At 33.1% G+C, this 19,166-nt stretch overlaps 1 protein-coding gene across 4 annotated transcripts in view; it reads left to right on the top strand.

The window, feature by feature from the left end:
- LOC114336756 (spectrin beta chain, non-erythrocytic 1) overlaps positions 1-19,166 on the top strand; it is a 415,003-nt gene that overhangs the window by 249,127 nt on the left and 146,710 nt on the right. For all 4 annotated transcript variants that reach the window (XM_028287129.2, XM_028287131.2, XM_028287128.2 and 1 more), the window contains exons 5-7: positions 4,908-5,888; positions 7,118-7,758; positions 13,263-13,539. In XM_028287129.2, the coding sequence (XP_028142930.1) occupies positions 4,908-5,888; positions 7,118-7,758; positions 13,263-13,539 (1,899 nt within the window). The remainder of the gene's footprint in view (positions 1-4,907; positions 5,889-7,117; positions 7,759-13,262; positions 13,540-19,166) is intronic.

The raw sequence follows: 19,166 nt of genomic DNA, 5'->3' as shown, positions 1-19,166 counted from the left end.
GTCTGGTTATTCTCATACATCTGTTGTAGCAACATGCTATAGTTCGCGAATACCAGCATGAATTAGTTTATGTATTTTCTAGAATACTTTAGTCAATACACTTTAAGTATTTACCTTACCTTTGATTTAGTTTGGTTACCTCTCTGTTACTTAGTCTGTTAGTAATTTATTCTGACTTATTTTGATTACTTAGTTTGGATAGGTCCATATTACCGGATGAGGGTGTATGTAGACATAATTTAGTTATTTTGTTCAGTATTAGTTACCATTGGATCCAATAATTTAGTTTATTTAGTATTAGTAAGAATTGGTCCATAAATTTGCCTGATCGTTCTTCTTTGGATATACTCCTATATAAATCTGGTGTCCATTGATAGTCCGATTCTGGATAAGTGTCCGATTCTTCATTTATTTTGTGTATTTAGTTGGATAGGTTCGTATTACCGGATGTGGGTGTACGTAGACCTGATCTGTTATGTGGTTTAGTATTGGTGTGAATTGGTCCATAAATTTGCCTGGTCGTTCTTCTTTGGATATGCCTTTTATGAATCTGGTGTCCACTGATAGTTCGACTTTGGATTAAGTGTCCGATTCCACATTTATTTTGGTTATTGAGTTTTGGATTCCTTTGGTATGTTTATTATTGGTATTATTTGACATTAGTGAGAATTGTTCCATAAATCTTCCTGATTGTTCTTCTCTGGATATACTATTATGAATCTGGTGTCCATTGTTAGTTCAGTTTTGGATAAAGTGTTCAATTCTTTACCTATTTTAGTTACTGATTTTTTTTATTCACTTTGGTACATTTACTTTTGATATGGTTCGAATTGGCTCACACCTTTTCCTGGTTGTTCCGTTCTTGGATATACCCTTTATAAATCTGATGTCCATGGATAGTTCAATTTTGGTTTTAGTGCCCAATTCGACACTCAGTTATTATTATGAACTTAAGTACAATATTTAGTTTTGTTTTGACTTTTGAGCAATATATGTTAATATTTGGTAGCAGAGAGTAACATAGTAACATTTTAGTATGAGTTTGAGTCATGTATTGATTTATTTTTCCTTGACCATTAGTTTATATTTAGAAGTAATCTTGCGAATCAACGTGGATTGTTAGACTATTGTAAATTTAGTTGTTAATATTTTGAAGTTTAAAAAAAAAAAAATTTTTTTTGGTTAAAAAATTTTTTTTTCCCGAGTAGGAGGGGATTGTAACGGTCCACCCGTTATATTATCATTTTTAGCGCTGTAATTATTTTTAAAAAATAATTATTTTCTCTTGACCTCCCATTTAAATTCTTTAATTTATCGTAAAGGACTTCTCATGTGACGTCACACTGTACGGAACATAGTTGTTGAACCGTTCCTTGTCGTTTAATTCGTGTTCCGTGAGAGTTTGACGTTTTCCTCGCTGACTGTGGGAGGAATGAGAGGCACTTGGCCGGTTGCTGCGAGGTTGACAGGTTGGTGTTGGTGGTTAGTACCGTAAATGGCGGTTAATTTCTTCGAAATTAATTTTTATTTCAACTAAGTTTGGAAGTATAGTAAAAAGTTACCACCACTTGTTTCCTGGAGTACGGGTTTCCTGGAGTAAGGATGGGAGTACCATCAGTGGAAGAGGAATAAAAAATTAACCGGTAAATCGTTTTTTCTACTAATGTTTTTTAGTTAACCTTGAATATATGAAATAGTTGGTTCATTGTTAAATGTTCTTAGCCAGTCCCTTAGGTGAAGGATGTAGATTATTTCGATCTTTATATTATCTTTATATCGATCTTTATATTAATGGGGTTTTTGGTTTTACATAACCAAACATTTTTGAAGTCCTCAAATTAATATTGGAAATAATTACCATTTCTCTGTACGTTTTAAACCGCTTGAACATCCAATATATCTATAAATTTTCATGTCCAATATATCTATAAATTGTCATGTAACTATCTTTGTCTGGTTCAATACCATTTCATTAAGGTATATAAAATGTATGTAGATGGCTATTACTATCTTAATCTCATGTTATTTCAGATAAGTCATATTTTATATTCCTATTTCAAATGCAATGCCATTATTTGTTCATGTTTTCAAACTCAAAATAGTTCAAGGTTACCTGAGATTAGTTTTTGTTCCATTTTTAATGGTTGTTTTTTTATGTTATTGCTTCTAAAAAGTTTTCCTCGATTATTTCTTCTTCTCTTTACTTTTGTTTACCGGTTTATATGAGAAATCAAACGAAGTATATGTTTTTAGCCATTTGGAAGAAAACTAACCCTCATGTGATGTCGTACCCACCTTGACTACCTAGGGAAGCCACCTTGACCTTATTGCAGCTACCGCCAAGTCAAACTGGGAGTATGTTTTGGGAACAAGCTTTTTGGGGGACATTCCAGCTCCTTTTCGTCCTGCCACCTGGACCTACGGGGGGGCATGGAGGTGCATCATAGTGATGCTCATTTTCTAGGATGCAACCGCAACCTCGTTTGGGAACATTTAGTGAGGAGTTTTAGTAACTATTGGTTTTTTTTATATTTCAGACTATCTGTTAAATACACTATGTTTTTTTTCCAGATTTAGGTTACCTCTGTTTTTTTTGACATATGTATTTGTATATTAGATTATTTGGTTCCCAAACTTTGTATCTACGGTAACTTCTTGTGCACAGGAATAAGCCTAGAGAAAATTAGGTTTTTAATACTTTATTATTGCTTTGATATTGGTTTATGTAATTCGGGTAAATTTATTTTGTAACATTACTTGCTTGTTTCCCAAATATTGTATTTATTCGCTTTATTTCGTTTGTTCGGTTACTTCGTCGTTACTTTATTTCATTGCATTTGCTCGGTTAATTTAGGTCATTTTGTCGGTATTTTTCTTAACTTCACTTCTATAACGTTTATTCATCTGTATATTTAATTTTGCTTTATTCAGTATTGTATTTTCTCTTAGTGAGGCTTGGGCCTATTTATTTGTATTATTTTCATCTTCGTCGGTTTCCTTTAGTTGTACGTAGCAGGCGTACTATAACCATTTGGTAGAAGACTTATGTAATTTTGTACCCTATATGTTAGTGAGAGGTACTTATATTTAAGTTTGTAACAGATAACATTATTGTTGTTATCTTTAAAATATATATATCTTCTTGTATAACTTATGTCATTTTAGAGTCACAGCATAATATGAACTTGCTTAACTCAGAGATTGTTAAAAATCTGGCAGTTATTTTTAATAAATATGTTTATTTATTTTGTATATCATTTATTTTTATTATTCCTTTATGTTCATTATTACAGGTTGATATATTTAATATCTGACAGCAGTATAAGATACCTGGGAGAATGATCGAAGATCATTTTCATGGCGCCCATGATTTGTTAGATTTATTTATCTTGTTCGTCTTTAGAAATTATTCATCTTCATTCCTCTTCAGTACATTATTCTTATTTTATTATTTCATATTTTAGTCATTATTACTATCTACATAGAGCTACTGTTCTTCGACAGGCATGCAAACGAGCCGTATCCATCCTTGAGTGTCAAGTTGCTCTCTTGCATCTATAGCTAGCCAACTCTATTCAGTTTGCCTCTGTCTCTTCCCACGTCTACTTATTATCCCTTCTAATTCCCCTTTCTTCAGTACTACTGCAAAGTAGTATTTTTTATTTTTTTTTCCTATTGCGGCTTAACCGCTGAAGCCCCTTCATTTTTATTTTCATAAGAGGCCCCAACTAGTTACCTTAGTCTTTTCTTTTCTTCTTTTTTTTCCTTACTTCTGTTGGAGTATATCTTTCTTTTTACTTTCACTCCAACAGAAGTTTTCTTATTTTTGTTACAGTCTTCTATTTTGATTTTGGCCGTTCGATTGTAATTAATCCTTCTGATAATTCTCAGATCTTTGTTGTCAATTCCAGTTTCTTGCATTAGAGTTATTAATTTGTCATGTTTTACTTGGTCAAATGCTTTATGGTGATCTATAAAGCATACGTATATATCACAATTTACATCCCTGCATCTCTGAAGTAGCACTTGTACAGCAAAAAGGGCTTCCCGTGTTCCCAGAGCATCACGAAATCCGAATTATGTTCTTGTTAGTTGTTCCTCGCACTTTGTATATATTCTTTTGTGAATGACCTATAGAAATGGTTTAAGTAAATGGCTCATAAGGCTTATAATTCTATAGTCTTCGCACTTTCTCGCATTTGGTTTTTTTTTATCATTTGTCTATTATAATATATATATATAAAGTCTATATATTTTTTGTCTTTTTATGGCTATATGCAAAACTAAAAAGACAACCCTCGTATTGTGATCTTGCATAATTTTTCTAGTTTTCAACCCTCTTTTTCTTTAGCTTATCCAAAATCTACTTTACTATATCCATTTTAAACGTCAAATAGTTTGGCCAAGTGCTCTAATCGTCACCTGTTTCTCTGTAAACAAATTTAAACTTGTTGCGGACTTCATAATCCCTAGTTATAGAATTTTAGAAACTGTCACCCTATAACTAGTGTAGATTTTCACGGCTGTTAATGATACATCGGATTCCGGGTTTATAGAACGTGGTTTTGGAATTATTTTTTCTCAGCGTTGGTGGATTTCCTCTGATAGCATTACTTGCAGTCACAGACAAAGCTTCAGTAAGACCACGGCAAAATGTATCATGCTTCAGTTTCAATTTTATTAATATTTAATCGCTACAAATTAATACTTCTTTGTAAACTCGCTTAACTTTGTTTTTCAAACTAATATATTTATATTATTTATGTGAAACATAAACGTCTGAATGAACAAAAAAATTGTATTTATAATTTGATACTTAAATTAGTTACTCAGAAGCTGCGGCATAATTTTTGATTAATGTTATCTGATAAACAAATCGCATTATTAACTATTGATTGTTCTTGCAGATTATTAAACAGATGATCGACTCTGACAAACTGAAACTCACCTACGACAAGTTGACCACGGATCTATTGGACTGGATTAAATTAAAAATTGTAGAATTAGAGGACCGACAATTTCCAAATTCTTTAGAGGGCATTCAAAATCTATTTATACAATTCGGTCACTACCGTAATCAAGAGAAGCCTCCAAAATACATAGAACGAAGCGAAATAGAGGCTTTATTCTTTAACATAAATACTCAATTAAAGGAACTTAGGCAACCAGCTTTTTACCCTTCTGACGGCAAACTAGTTCAGGATATCGAAAGATCTTGGGATACTTTAGAGAAAGCTGAACATAGCAGAGAGGTAGCTCTTAGAGAGGAACTGATGAGGCAGCAAAGGCTAGATCAACTGATGTATAAATTCGAGAAAAAAAGTATTTTGCGTGAAGGGTACCTGAAAGAGATGATTCAAGTTTTATCAGATCCTCGGTATGGTTCCAATTTGGTGCAAGTGGATGCTACCTTGAAAAAGCACGAGGCCATCAGTGCTGATATATTAGCAAGAGAAGAACGTATTCATGACTTATCTCATATGGCACAAGAGCTTATTAATGAGAATTATCGAAATTCTGATAGAGTCCAAAAACGAGAAAGCGAAATTATAAAACAGTGGGAAGAACTCAAAGCACTCTTAGAAAAACACAAACTCAACCTCAACAAAATGGGAAGCATTATGTCGATCATACGGGAAATAGATTCGGTTCTTACCAGTACAGAACAGCTGAGAATAGATCTCTCTTCTACAGATACTGGGGCACATTTGGTAGCCGTTGAGGAATTACTACATAAACATGCGTTGCAAAATCTAATGGTTACGTCCTTAGAAGAAAAGGAAAGTTGGTTAAATAGAGTTGGTCATCAAACAGCTCAAGGAAATCCTAAAGGAGACGAGGTATTAAAGAAACTTAAAGAACTTGGAAAAGTGTGTGAGGAGATTAGGGTGAGTAAACTATTTTATTTTTATGGCTACTTTACTAACCTCATACTAGTATATTTTACTCGAATTTGTCCTAATGGGGTAGGCGCAAAATTTCGGCTCCAATGCTATTTAAATGCATTAATTTTTTTCGAATCTGATAAAACTAATAAATATTTTTGAAAAATTTAAACGCAGAATAAAAGATTATGTTATTACCGAGGGCCGAAAGTCCCTGAAAACTTTTTTTTTTGGTTCTGGCCTTGGTTTAGAACTTTTAGCCACGTAATTACATATAAAATTATTATTCGTTCATACAAAATTGTCCAGTATACACTTAAAAATAAAGAATAATAAAAAATAAAGCTTACAAATAACAATGTCTACTTACTATGTTAATAAATACAACTATGCTAATTATTATTATTTTTTTTTTCTTCACTACGATTGGAACTAAACCCGATTCAACCTCTCGGAGATTTAGAACCTCTTAGTGATTTTTTTTAATAATTTTTTTTAATTATTTAAATTTTTTTATTTTCTTTTTATATATATATTTTTTATTTTTTTTTAATATATTTTTTTAATCTTTTTTTTATTATTTTTTTTATCTTTTTTTTATATAATTTTTTTTTCGAACAGGTTACAAAATAATATAATGAATAACAGGAAATATCTCATTCATACATAATACAAAGGGAATACCTATCCATTCAAACGATTAATTTTACATTCACCCCTTTAATTTAATTTTTTGCAGAAATATAATTAGTTTAAAAATTTTTATGTTATCTTCACTTAGTAGTACATTTAAGTTAAGGGGAGTATTTAAACCTGCTTTCAGCAACTCTTGTAGCAGCCACATACTTGTATTGAGATGTAAGGGACAGTTAAAAAATATGTGATTTAGATCAGCTATGCTAGTTCCACAGTCACATATTCCTTGAAAACTTCTATAATGTTTATTTTAATAAGTTACAGGGGTGAACAAAAAGAAAAAAATTAGTGTGATTTTTAATTTCAAACATACCATTCAAAAGAGACGTTTATTCTAAGGGACTTTCGGCCCTCGGTAATAATGTAATCTTTCATTCTGCGTTTAAATTTTTAAAAAATATTTATTAGTTTTATCAGGATTCGAAAAAAAAATGAATGCATTTAAAAAGCACTGGAGACAAAATTTTGCGCCTACGCCCTTAAGGTTGTATTTTTAATTATTTACAACCAGAATTTGAAATTGATGTTGGTTTTAGGAATTGAGTGCCAAAAGAAAAGCGTTACTAGAAGAAGCTAGAAACTTTTACCAATTCTTACAAGATCAAGAAGATGAAGAAGCTTGGTTAATTGAGAAACAACGAATATGCCAAGCTGGAATTATGGCAAAAGATTTACGAGGTGTGCTTTCCTTACAGCAGAAACATAAGGTGCTTATGGATGAAATAAAAACAAGAAAGAACAAATTTGATCAATTGGGAGCAACTAGTAAGCAGTTAATATCAGATAATCATCCTAGATCTTTAGAAATCCAGCAACATGTGGATAAAAATAAGAAGAATTGGGAACTACTGGATAAATTGGCAAAAGAACGGGCCAAGCAACTACAAGATGCAGCTGAAGCATACCAGTTTTATGCAGATGCAAACGAAGCTGAGTCTTGGTTGAATGAAAAATTAGCTCTTGTTACTTCGGATGATTATGGTACGGACGAACTCAGTGCCAAAGCTTTGTTGCAAAGACACAAAGTGTTGGATGAAGAAATCAATGCATATCATGGAGACATTTATAGTCTGAATGGTCAAGCTGATCGACTCGTAGCCTCTGGAATATCCACTTTGGATTTAAATAATGAACCTGAAGTTAATGAACCAATAGAAGACGTCCAATATGAAAATAGGTTAGTAATAATTTATTTTTATACTTGTTCTATTAAAAAACTTTTCAGTAGTAATTGCACAAGAGCTCTAAAATTATCGAATTTTTCCGGAGTGACACTTTGACAGTTTTAATTTCACGACCCGAAGGGAAGTGAAATTAAGTCAAAGTGTCACGAGGGCAAAAATTCGATAATCATTTTAGAGATCGAGTGCAATTTTCTGCGATTATTTCATTTTTTTATGTAATTATGTTTATTTACAATCTACATCATTAAAAGAGTGTAAATTTGATTTTTTAAATTTAGATTATTTCATGAATAAAATTGTTCAAAACCAAAATTTTATTGTAATTTATTTATGTAAGTACAAATTAGTACAATTAAATACACAGTTTTTATAAATATTTGACGGTTGAAAGTCATCACTTTTATAATTTTTAAAACATTAATTGTCATTAATGTCACTGAATGTATTTTTTCGTAGCAACGAAGGGCATCTGACGTAATATACTTGACGACGGGATATTATCAAAAATTATCACTTTAATTTTTATTTCTGTAGCTTTCTATTGGTCAGAATCTCCTATGAATGAAATAATCACTGAAACTGTATCTTAACAACTTCGTTACAAGATTATGAATATGTATCATTCCTGACTTTAGATAATCTTTTCAAAAATTTTTATTTACGATTCTTCCTTCACTCAGCCTTCATTTATTCACTCAGCCGTTCTCTCCACATCTGTCTGTTTTGCCAGTCCTTTTTCAGTAGATTTGTTCTCTCCATTGCTTCGTCCACTTCATCTCTGAAGTGGTCTGCTTCGGAGTCTGCTTCCTTCTTCCTATCGGGCTCCACTCTGTTATTCTATTTATCCAACGATTTTGGCCTGCTCTTCTGACATGTCTGTACCTACCATGTCTTCTGTTCGATGTAGTCTATTATATTTAAGTTCACTCCCATTCTTCTCTTAATCTCCATGTTATGTATTCTATCTTTTCTTGTTACTCTGCAGCTTCCCCTTAAGAATTCCATCTCTGTTGCTGTTATTTTATTTTTGGTTTTCTTATTTATGATCCAATTTTCACATCCATATCCATAAGTGAGGATACTTCTTGTCATGATATTATATATTCTTCTTTTTGTTTTTATGCTGATGTTCTTATCCCACAGTACCGGGTTCAATTTTCGTATGCAGTCTCTTGTTACAAAACTGTCTTTTCTATGATCTTTTAGGCACTAATGTTTAGTTTTAGTTGACTTTATTTATTTTTAAAAACTTACTTCTAAAAAAATCAAAAACACTGAATTTATATCTTTTATTTTACAAACTATGATATCTAATTTATTTATTACACTAAATCTAATACTTTATCTACATAATTACAAATTCAAAAATATACCGCGCCCGATACATATTAAAGTACACTGACGTATTAAAATTCACAACTGACCTACTAATTCCAAAAACCCCTATTTATACATTATTACAATGTTCCAGATTAAGAAAGATTATTACGGAAGAATTCATCTTATTCTAGAATAACAGTCGAAGGGTTATTTACATAAATATCAAATAAGCATTTTCTAGAATGAAAAAAAAAGTATCGAGGTGTGCACCTGTTAAAAAGGTGCCCCTTTTAAAAGCATTCACAAACAAATTCAGTAAACAAAAAGGGTCTGTTAAATTATAATAAATAGACCAGTAGCTGGAAACAGTCGGGTGACATAATCATGTCACACTCTTGTTTGTCCTAGTCTATTTTTATATCTTTTTCCGTTGTTCCTTTGTTTGATATTATGAAATCTAAATATTTGTACTTATCTGTTCCTTTGATTTGTTAACCTTCGTCTATTTACAGTTGTTTTATTTCTGTATTATCCATTGTTAGGTATTCAGTTTTCTTTAGGTTTATTTCCATCCCATTCCTTGTATTTTCCTGTTCCAGTTTTCTTATCATAAAACTGAGGTCATCTTTGTCTTGTGCGATCAGTATTTGGTCATCAGCAAAAAAGGTCCTATGTAGCAAATATTTGACATTAGCTCTTAAAGTACGCCTAACAAAATGTTACGTATACAGTGGGCTCTACTATGGAGTGGAATCATGGACGTTAAATGTAGAGACAATGAGACGACTTAACACCTTTGAAATGTGGACCTATAGAAGAATTATGAGGGTTTCCTGGCTAGATAGAGAACGACAATGACGAACAACGAAGTACTGAGAAGAATAGGTAAAGAGAAGGAATTTGAACATACAATTAAAGAAAGAAAACTACAGTATCTCGGACACGTGATGCGGGGCGAGAAGTATGGCATCCTGCGACTCATAATCCAAGGAAAGATAGACGGCAGAAGAAGCATCGGAAAAAGACGAATTTCATGGCTGAAGAACCTGAGAGAATGGTTTGGATGCAGCTCAAAACAACTATTTAGAGCTACTGCCTCAAAAATTAAAATAGCTATGATGATTGCCAACCTCCGTAGCGGAGATGGCACCTGAAGAAGAAGAAGAAAACTTAGGGTATATAGATAGTCGTTCCTTGCTGGTATTCCCATTCCTTCGCACTTTCTTTTCCATGGTTTCAGGGTTTTTTTCCAGAAATATTTTGAACAGGGTAGGGGATGTGGAGCAGCCTTGTAGTAGTCCTTTTGTCGTCTTAAACGGACTGCATATTCTATTGCCCGTGTTGATAGCTAAGATGATTCTTAGTAAATACAACTATTTCTTGTGTATTATGGAGAGCCAAGACAATACCCTGTCAACCACACCATTCAACATAGCAGTAGAAGGATCAAGGTCAAGATCAACAGTCAAGGCCAGTGGGATTAAAGGAAGAGATACCGAAAGGCTAATAGAAGCATTAACAATACTGACAAATGAAGTAAAGAAAATATGTCTAAAAATTAACGAATAAAAAACAAAATATCTGTCCTAGATGAAAAGATAACAAAATGAGAGAAATCAAAAGTAGAAAACTACACTTTTGAAAGAATCCAACAAGTACTTGGGAGTAATTGTGAATGGTAAAAATAAGAGAAGTGAAGAAGTAACGGAGCGAAGATTAGCAGGCAATATCATACACTGGGATACCACAGGCTAATGAAGGACAAGAACTTATCTAGAAATACAAAAATGAAAATATACAGAGTTGCAATCAGACCAGTAGTTACATACGCAGCTGAGACAGCGTGCCCTACAAATAAACATGAATAATATTCTGATTGAAAATCTTCAGAAGAATTATGGACCCAATAAGAATTGAAAATGGAGAAATGAGAAGAAGAATGAACCATGAAATAAGAGTCTTAATGAAAGGAGAAGATATATTTAGATTTATTGAAGAACAGAGACTGAGATGACTAGAACACATAGACAGAAGAAAAAACGACCTACTGAATTACTGATTAAGGGGAACCAGATGGAAGGCAGAAACTGAAACCGAGGAGATATTGGAAAGAGATGGAAGAACCAGTTTATGGGTTTGACGTAAAAATATTCTAATTATGTCTGTTGTAGTGGAAGCACGGAAGGTCCTTATAAAGCTATTCTTTCCTTTCAGTTATTAACGGATTGCCTAACAAATTTTTATTACTTAGCAAGTTTATCGATATTATCAAAGTACTTGAATACTGTATACATTTGTCTTTTTATTTCCTAATATATATTTTATTTTAGTTAATGTAAATCTGATTTTTATATCAATATTTTACCTATTACAACTTAGCTAGAGTAGCATAGAAAAAAATATTTGTTAAAAGGCAATAACTAAAAATGACATTTTGATTCGAAATAAGATAGTTTTCTCCAAAACTTTAATATACTTTAATTGTCTTATATTATGTAACAATTCGATTTACAACACTTGTTCTCGAAAGAAACGTTAAAAACATATTGGTTATTATGGTCGCTTTTTGAATTAATACGTTTTTCACAGGAAACTAGCGAACCTTCTCATAATAAGTTCAAATGATACTGTTTCTACCAGATCATGAGCTTTTACTTTTAACTCAAAAATGAATAACCATTTTCAATTTCGTTGCAACACGAAACTACAGCCGCATTATATTCTAGTTCAATCAGAGAGTGCAGCAAGCACGTCTACCGGTTTCGAAATTTATTAGTCACTCATCAGGAGGCACATATGCTGCTCTCTCTGACCCAACGAGGACAAACCCCGGCGTGCAGTTACGGATTGCAACGAACGAAATGGCAGGGATGCCCTAGCGGCAACTGCTAGGAAAAGACAAAGTTTTCAATCTAATAGCACATAAAACAACACCAAAAATATTACTCTACATCCCACCAGATTGAAAACAATGGGAACCTTCTCTGGTTACACCTCCGAGGCTTCTAAAATTTGCAAGCCATAACGGATGCTGAGACTAAAGAAGATGGGGTAATTTTACAACTTATAATTCGCGTCCCATCTGCTAAGCGCGGTAAAGTTGGGACGTGAATTATAGCAGATTGGACGTGAATTGTAAAGTTCCCTCATATTCTTTAGTCTCAGCATCCGTTAGGGCTTGCAAATTTTAGAAGCCTCGGAGGTGTAACCAGAGAAGGTTCCCATTGTTTTCAATCTGGTGGGATGTAGAGTAATATTTTTGGTGTTGTTTTATGTGCTATAAGATTGAAAACTTAGTCTTTTACTTTTAATTGTGATACATTGGTTTGCTCCATCTACTGAAGTATGTTTAAAATTACCATATTACAGTTTTCTTGGGAAAAAGACTATGCATAATGTATTTCATTGGTGAAATAAAAAAAGAGAAGAGGATATGGGACTACTGATGAGGGAGAAACAACCCCCGAAACCGGTATAGACTCTTCCTGCACTCTCAGATTTGACCATAGTATTATGCAGCTGCTGCATTTTCGTGTTGCAAAGAAATTGAGAATGTTTATACATTTTTAATTCATTTACTCTTTTGTTCGAGTATTAAGGAATCTTTCTTGTTGGAGCTTTTACCACGCTGAGCAGATGAGTTGTGAATTATTTAAAATTCTCTCATCTTAATTTCCTCGGCATCCTGCATGATTTATAAATTTTGAAAATCTCAGGAGGTGTAACTAAAGAAAGTATTCCACCTGTTGTCAATCTGGTGGTATGGAGACGATATTTATTGTCGTTTTCTGTGCTACTTCGATTGATAACTTACTTTGTTTTTCGGTAGATGGCCCTAGTTCATCCGTGACATTTCTTTCTTTGCAATTCGGCCTAAAGTGTGGTACGTGGAAGAATCTGAGAGAAGAGGATATGGGACTACTGATGAGGGGGAAACAACCCACGAAACCGGTATAGACTCTTCCTTCACTCTCAGATTTGACCATAGTATTATGCAGCTGCTGCATTTTCGTGTTGCAAAGAAATTGAGAGTGTTTGTACATTTTTAGAAAAATAAAATTTTTTGAGTTAATTCACTTTTGAACGGGATGTGCGACTTGTCTCACGTGTTTGTGTTTTCATTATTTGCATACCTCTAATATTTGTGATAAAATATTTAAATTTGTTATTATCATAGGATGGTGCCAACTGAGGTGTGGGTCGACGAGCCCGTAGAAAAAACGGAATATAAGGTAATCACCGAAGAAAAGAAAGTTCCTCAGGTAAAGGCTTTGTATCCGTTCAACGACCACGGTTTATCTATGGTCAAAAATGAAGTGATGTTCTTGTTAAACAAAAGCAATCCAGATTGGTGGTGTGTACGCAAAGCAGATGGTACTGATGGTTTTGCTCCTGCAAATTATGTTGAAGAAATTGAACCAAGAATTATTCTTGTTAATATCAGAAAACCAGAGGTAAGTAGTATTTTTTATATTTCTATTTTTTATATTTTTATACTTCTACTGCGATGAGGGTCACCTCTGTAACGAATTGAGAGATAAAACTGTCTTTCAATTTTCATTTTATATGTTTTATTTTATTAGTAAATCAATCAATTGTTAGTAAATTATAATGTAAAACAAATTTCTGTTTCTTCTTAATGTGACTTCGTTTTAACGTATCCATTAAAAGACATATATTAAGAAATTGCTTACCGTCAATTATAAAGTAGTCTAAATCTTAAACTTTAATTCCAATTTAGTACAGTGATGATTGATGGATTCGACCGTTACTTGATGGAAGTTCATTTTATCTGACAATAAAACACTGAAAACGTTTGTTTTCTCCACAAAATTTATTATAACTATGTGACTACAGCTGTTTCGACAGAGTGCCTTTCTCAAGTGATTTAGTTTACTATGGGTTTGCCTTCTTAAAGTCTTTAACTGAAGAGGTTGAGGAGCGGGGAGCTGTTTGTCTCAAATTGGTCATTCAGAATTAAATTCCATATTTTTTAATTTATTAATTTCCATAGATTCTATTAAAGATAGCTTAAGGCCTTTTTTTGAATATGCAGAATTTGAAATTCTTTATTAAAAGAATGATTATGATCTAGAAGGTGAAGTACGTATGTAGAAGTGTCCGTTTTTCTACTGTTGAAAGCCCTTTTGTGTTCTGCTATCCGTTTGTCAAAGGTTCTGTTTGATAGATGTAAGTTTACGGACAGTCACCACAAGTTAGTTTGTAGACACCACTCTGTAGTTGTTTTCTCTTTCGGCTCTTATTGTTCTTAATATATTTGCTTAAATTGTTGTTAGTTCTGAAAGCTGGTGTTATTCCTTTCTTTTTTGCCAGTATATGTGATAGAGCAGAAGGTACTGGGTTCTTTCTGTGGTGGTGGATAGACTAATTTCAGGGCTTTCTTATGGAGTTTTTGGTTTAAAATGTTATTAATTGTTTGTTCTTTATAGTCATTGTTTACTGCTATTTGTTTAATGATGTTCAGTTCTATTTCGAAGTTATTTTTTGACATGGGAATTTCTGTCAGTCTATGTATCATGCTATGGTAGGCTGCTAATTTGTGTTGTGTAGGATGGGATGATGAATTGTGTATAGTTGTGTCAGTATGGGTAGGTTTATGATATACGGAGAACGGGAGAACCCATCTTTCTTGTGTAGTCTGGTAATTGTTACATCTAGAAAGTTTGAGGACTTATTCTGTGTTGTCAATGTACATTGTTCTGAAACAATGGCTATAACGAACAAACAATTAATAAAACTTTAAACCAAAAACTCCATAAGAAAGCCCTGAAATTAGTCTATCCACCACCACAGAAAGAACCCAGTACCTTCTGCTCTATCACATATACTGGCAAAATAACAACAAAAATAGCGAGATACATAAAAAAGAAAGGAATAACACCAGCTTTCAGAACTAACAACAACTTAAGCAAATATATTAAGAACAATAAGAGCCGAGAGAGAAAACAACTACAGAGTGGTGTCTACAACTAACTTGTGGCGACTGTCCGAAAACTTACATCGGTCAAACTGGCAGAACCTTTGACAAACTGATAGCAGAACACAAAAGGGCTTTCAACAATAGAAAAACAGACACTTCTACATATGCACTTCACCTTCTAGATCATAATCATTATTTTAATAAGAGTTTCAAATTCTGCCTATTCAAAACAAAGGCCTATTAGGCTTAATTAGAGTCTATGGAAATTAATAAATTAAAAAATACAGATATAATTCTGAATGACCAACTCGAGACAAACAGCTCCCCACTCCTCAACCTCTTCAGTTAAAGACTTTAAAAAGGCAAACCCATAGTAAACTAAATCACTTCTACCGAAACAGCTGTAGTCACATAGTTATAATAAATTTTGTGGAAGTATAGAAAACAAACGTTTTCAGTGTTTTATTGTTAGATACAGTGATGATCATAAATAGAGCTGACGCAAATAACTTTTTTTCTCAGTGTTGATATTTTTTGGACAAGTATAAGGAACATCATCCCAGTTTAATTCACATCATTCACATTTCCGAATAAGGCTGTATTTATACGCATTATATGAGTAAAATCAAAATTATGTTTCTATAATATAGGTTTAAGTCACCCTTATAATATACATCTTTTTGATAATATTCAACTATCCCTGTATCCAAACTTTGTTCATCTACAGTAGAACCCCGCAAATCCGAACTAATTGGGGGGACAGCCTGTTCGGATTCCGAAAAGTTCGGATTATCCGAAAGTTAGCCTTAACTAGTAGTTCAAAGCTTTCATTGTGATTTTGAGTAGCCAAAGGTTCTCGCAAGAGTGTGGACAATATTTTTCGACTCAAGTTGACTACGAGAGAACCAAAGTAAGTTTGTGTTTAATCTTTATAAACACCTATATATTAAAGTATAATATTTATTTTTAAGAAATTTTAAATGTCAAAGTCCTAGTAATCCTACATTGTCCAATTTTCTGGCTTTACTCTGTATAATAAACATGTTTTTAAGTTTTTGTCTTGAATTTTTAAATTTTTTTCACTTTCCGTTGGTTCGGATTTGCCGAAAGTTCGGATTCGCGGGGTTCGGATTTACGGGGTTCTACTGTATTTCTTCTTTTTAGCATTATATCGTCCATTTTTGGACATAGGCCTCTGTCAACTAATTCCATCGATCTCTATCTTGAGCAACATGCTTCCAATTTGTTCCGGCTTTTTTTATGTCATCTAACCATCTAATCTGTGGTCTTCGTCTTATTCGTCTACCTTTGTAAGGTCTCCAATGTTGTATTGTGGCGTTTCAACGTTCGAATTTTTGTCTGGCAGTGTGTAACATTGTCATTTCCCTTGCTCTTTCTTCTGTGGCTAGTTTGTTTGTATTTGTCATATGTATCCATATGTCAAGATAGGAAGGATCCACTGATTGAAAAATTTGCACTACCATTCATTGTATCTTTAATTGTTGTTGTTTACATTTCTTATATTTTATTTACTCCTCAAAATTGTATTCATCAGAAATCAATTAATAGACAAGGCGAAAACGTTGAGAAAAATATTCCCAAGAGATTTTTTTGCATAATCACGTTTCTGAGACACCCCAGAATAAGGTTCAAGAAGTCGTCCACGCGAAAAGTGGTCCAAATTTTTTTTAACAATTTTTTTTAATCAATTTGCAAAAATCAGTATTTTTGGCCCGTACAATTTTTTTTAGGTTTTTTGGACCGTTCTGGACAAAAAAGGTCTGTTATATTTTTTCTCTAAAGTTGATCGTTTTCTAGTTATAAGCAACTTAAAATTTGAAAAACGCGAAAATGACCATTTTCAAGTCTTAATAACTAGGTTAGAAGTTATTACATATTATGAAAGTCAGAAAGTGACTAAATCAAAGTTTGAAGCCCCCGCTACATGATCCTGAAGAAATCTGTGTCATTAATTCATTACTTAGCTGTTACTTTTAAGTAATAACAACGAGCGGTTAGATCGTATTGACGCGGCTGTAAATGTGAGTGCGAGTAAGATGCACAAGTGGATTGCCGGAATGGCATCTCTCTCGCACTCAGCATTTACGGCCGCCTAACACGTGCATGGCGCTCATTATTATTACTTAAAAATAACAGCTTAGTAATAAAATAATGACAAAAATTTCTTCAGCATCTTGTAGGGGGGCTTTAAACTTTGATTTAGTCACTTTCTGACTTTCATAATAATAACTTTTAACCGAGTTATTAAGCCTTGAAAATGGCCATTTTCGCGTTTTTTAAATTTTAAACTGCTTATAACTCGAAAACGATCAACTTTAGAGAAAAAATATAACACACCTTTTTTGTCCAGAATGGTCCATAAAACTTAAAAAAAAATTGTCCGGGCCAAAAATATTGATTTTTGCAATTTGATTAAAAAAAATTGTTAAAAAAAATTTGGACCACTTTTCGCGTGGGCGACTTATTGAACCTTATTCTGGGGTGTCTCACGAATGTGATTATGCAAAAAAATCTCACGGGAATATTTTTCCCAACGAACCCACCGTTTTCGCCTTGTCTATAAATAAATTTTTCATCGACTCAAATTTGTGTCTTCTTCTTCCTCTTTATAAGCAATTCTGCTTGTTCATTGGCGGATAGATACGTCTATGGAAGTTTGTCACTCCACCTTTTGCGCGGTCGGCCGATACTTCTTCTACCGATTGGTGATTTATCTCTTGCTATTTTGAACACACGTGTCTCCCCCATTCTGTTTATGTGGTTATTCCATTCTTTTTTTTTTTTCTATTTAGTGTCCACTCAGTTATACACTGTCCGTTACATTGTCTTCACTCCTTTTTCGATCTCTCAGCGTATATCCTGTAATCCTTCTCAGTACTCTCATCTCTGCCGTTTCCAATAGTCTTTCTGTTGTGGCTGTATAGGGTCTTGTTTCTGATGCATATGTCATTATTGGTCTTACACTGGTTTTATAAATTCTTGACTTCATCTCAGTGTTAATATGTCAGTTTCGCCATATAGTGCTATTGAGACATCCTGGCAATCTTTTGCTTCTTGTACTTGATTTATCACTTCTTTGTCTAGGTCTCCGTAGCTTGACAATGTAATTCCAAGGTATTTTTTCCATTACTTGTTCAATACTGATACAATCAATTTCTATTTTCCTTCTGATTGGTTCTTTACTGATTATTATTGTTTTAGTTTTCTGAGACGAAATTGTCATATTGAATTATATTGCTCTTATGTTAAATCTGTGGACTAATCTTTGCAGACTATCTTCATCTTGGGCTATCAATATCGCGTCGTCTGCGTAGAAGAGCATTTTTACCTCTTTGTTTCCCATTCTGTATCCTCTTCCTTTGTTGACGTTTTTGATGATTTCATCCATGATTAAATTGAAGAGTATAGTAGTGAAGAGTGAAGAGTTTTGATATATATGTAATTCCAAGGTATTTTTTCCATTACTTGTTCAATACTGATACAATCAATTTCTATTTTCCTTCTGATTGGTTCTTTACTGATTATTATTGTTTTAGTTTTCTGAGACGAAATTGTCATATTGAATTATTTTGCTCTTATGTTAAATCTGTGGACTAATCTTTGCAGACTATCTTCATCTTGGGCTATCAATATCGCGTCGTCTGCGTAGAAGAGCATTTTTACCTCTTTGTTTCCCATTCTGTATCCTCTTCCTTTGTTGACGTTTTTGATGATTTCATCCATGATTAAATTGAAGAGTATAGGACTCAATGAGTCTCCCTGCCTTATTCCACTGTCTATGTCTATAGGTTCTGTAAGTTGTCCATCTACTCTGACTTCCATTTTGCTGTTTTGGTAGATGTTTTCAATAGTTTTTATGATATCTAAAGGGACTTCTCTATTATACAGAAGATGAATTACATATTTGAGTCTTATTCTGTCAAATGATTTCTTGAAGTAAATCAGACATAGAAATGCTGGTCTAATATACTCTAGTGATTTCTCAGTAATTTTCTTTATGACGAATATTGCATCTGTACACGTTCTTCCAGTACGAAAACCCTGTTATTCATCTGCTAAACTTATCCTTTGATTCATTAGTTCTTATAGAATTTTAGTTGTATGTTTTAAGGTAGTATT

Source organism: Diabrotica virgifera, chromosome 6 (assembly GCF_917563875.1).
Source record: "Diabrotica virgifera virgifera chromosome 6, PGI_DIABVI_V3a".
NCBI lineage: Eukaryota > Metazoa > Arthropoda > Insecta > Coleoptera > Chrysomelidae > Diabrotica > Diabrotica virgifera.
The sequence above is the reverse complement of the archived record's forward strand: the minus strand, read 5'-3'. Positions and strand labels throughout refer to the sequence as shown.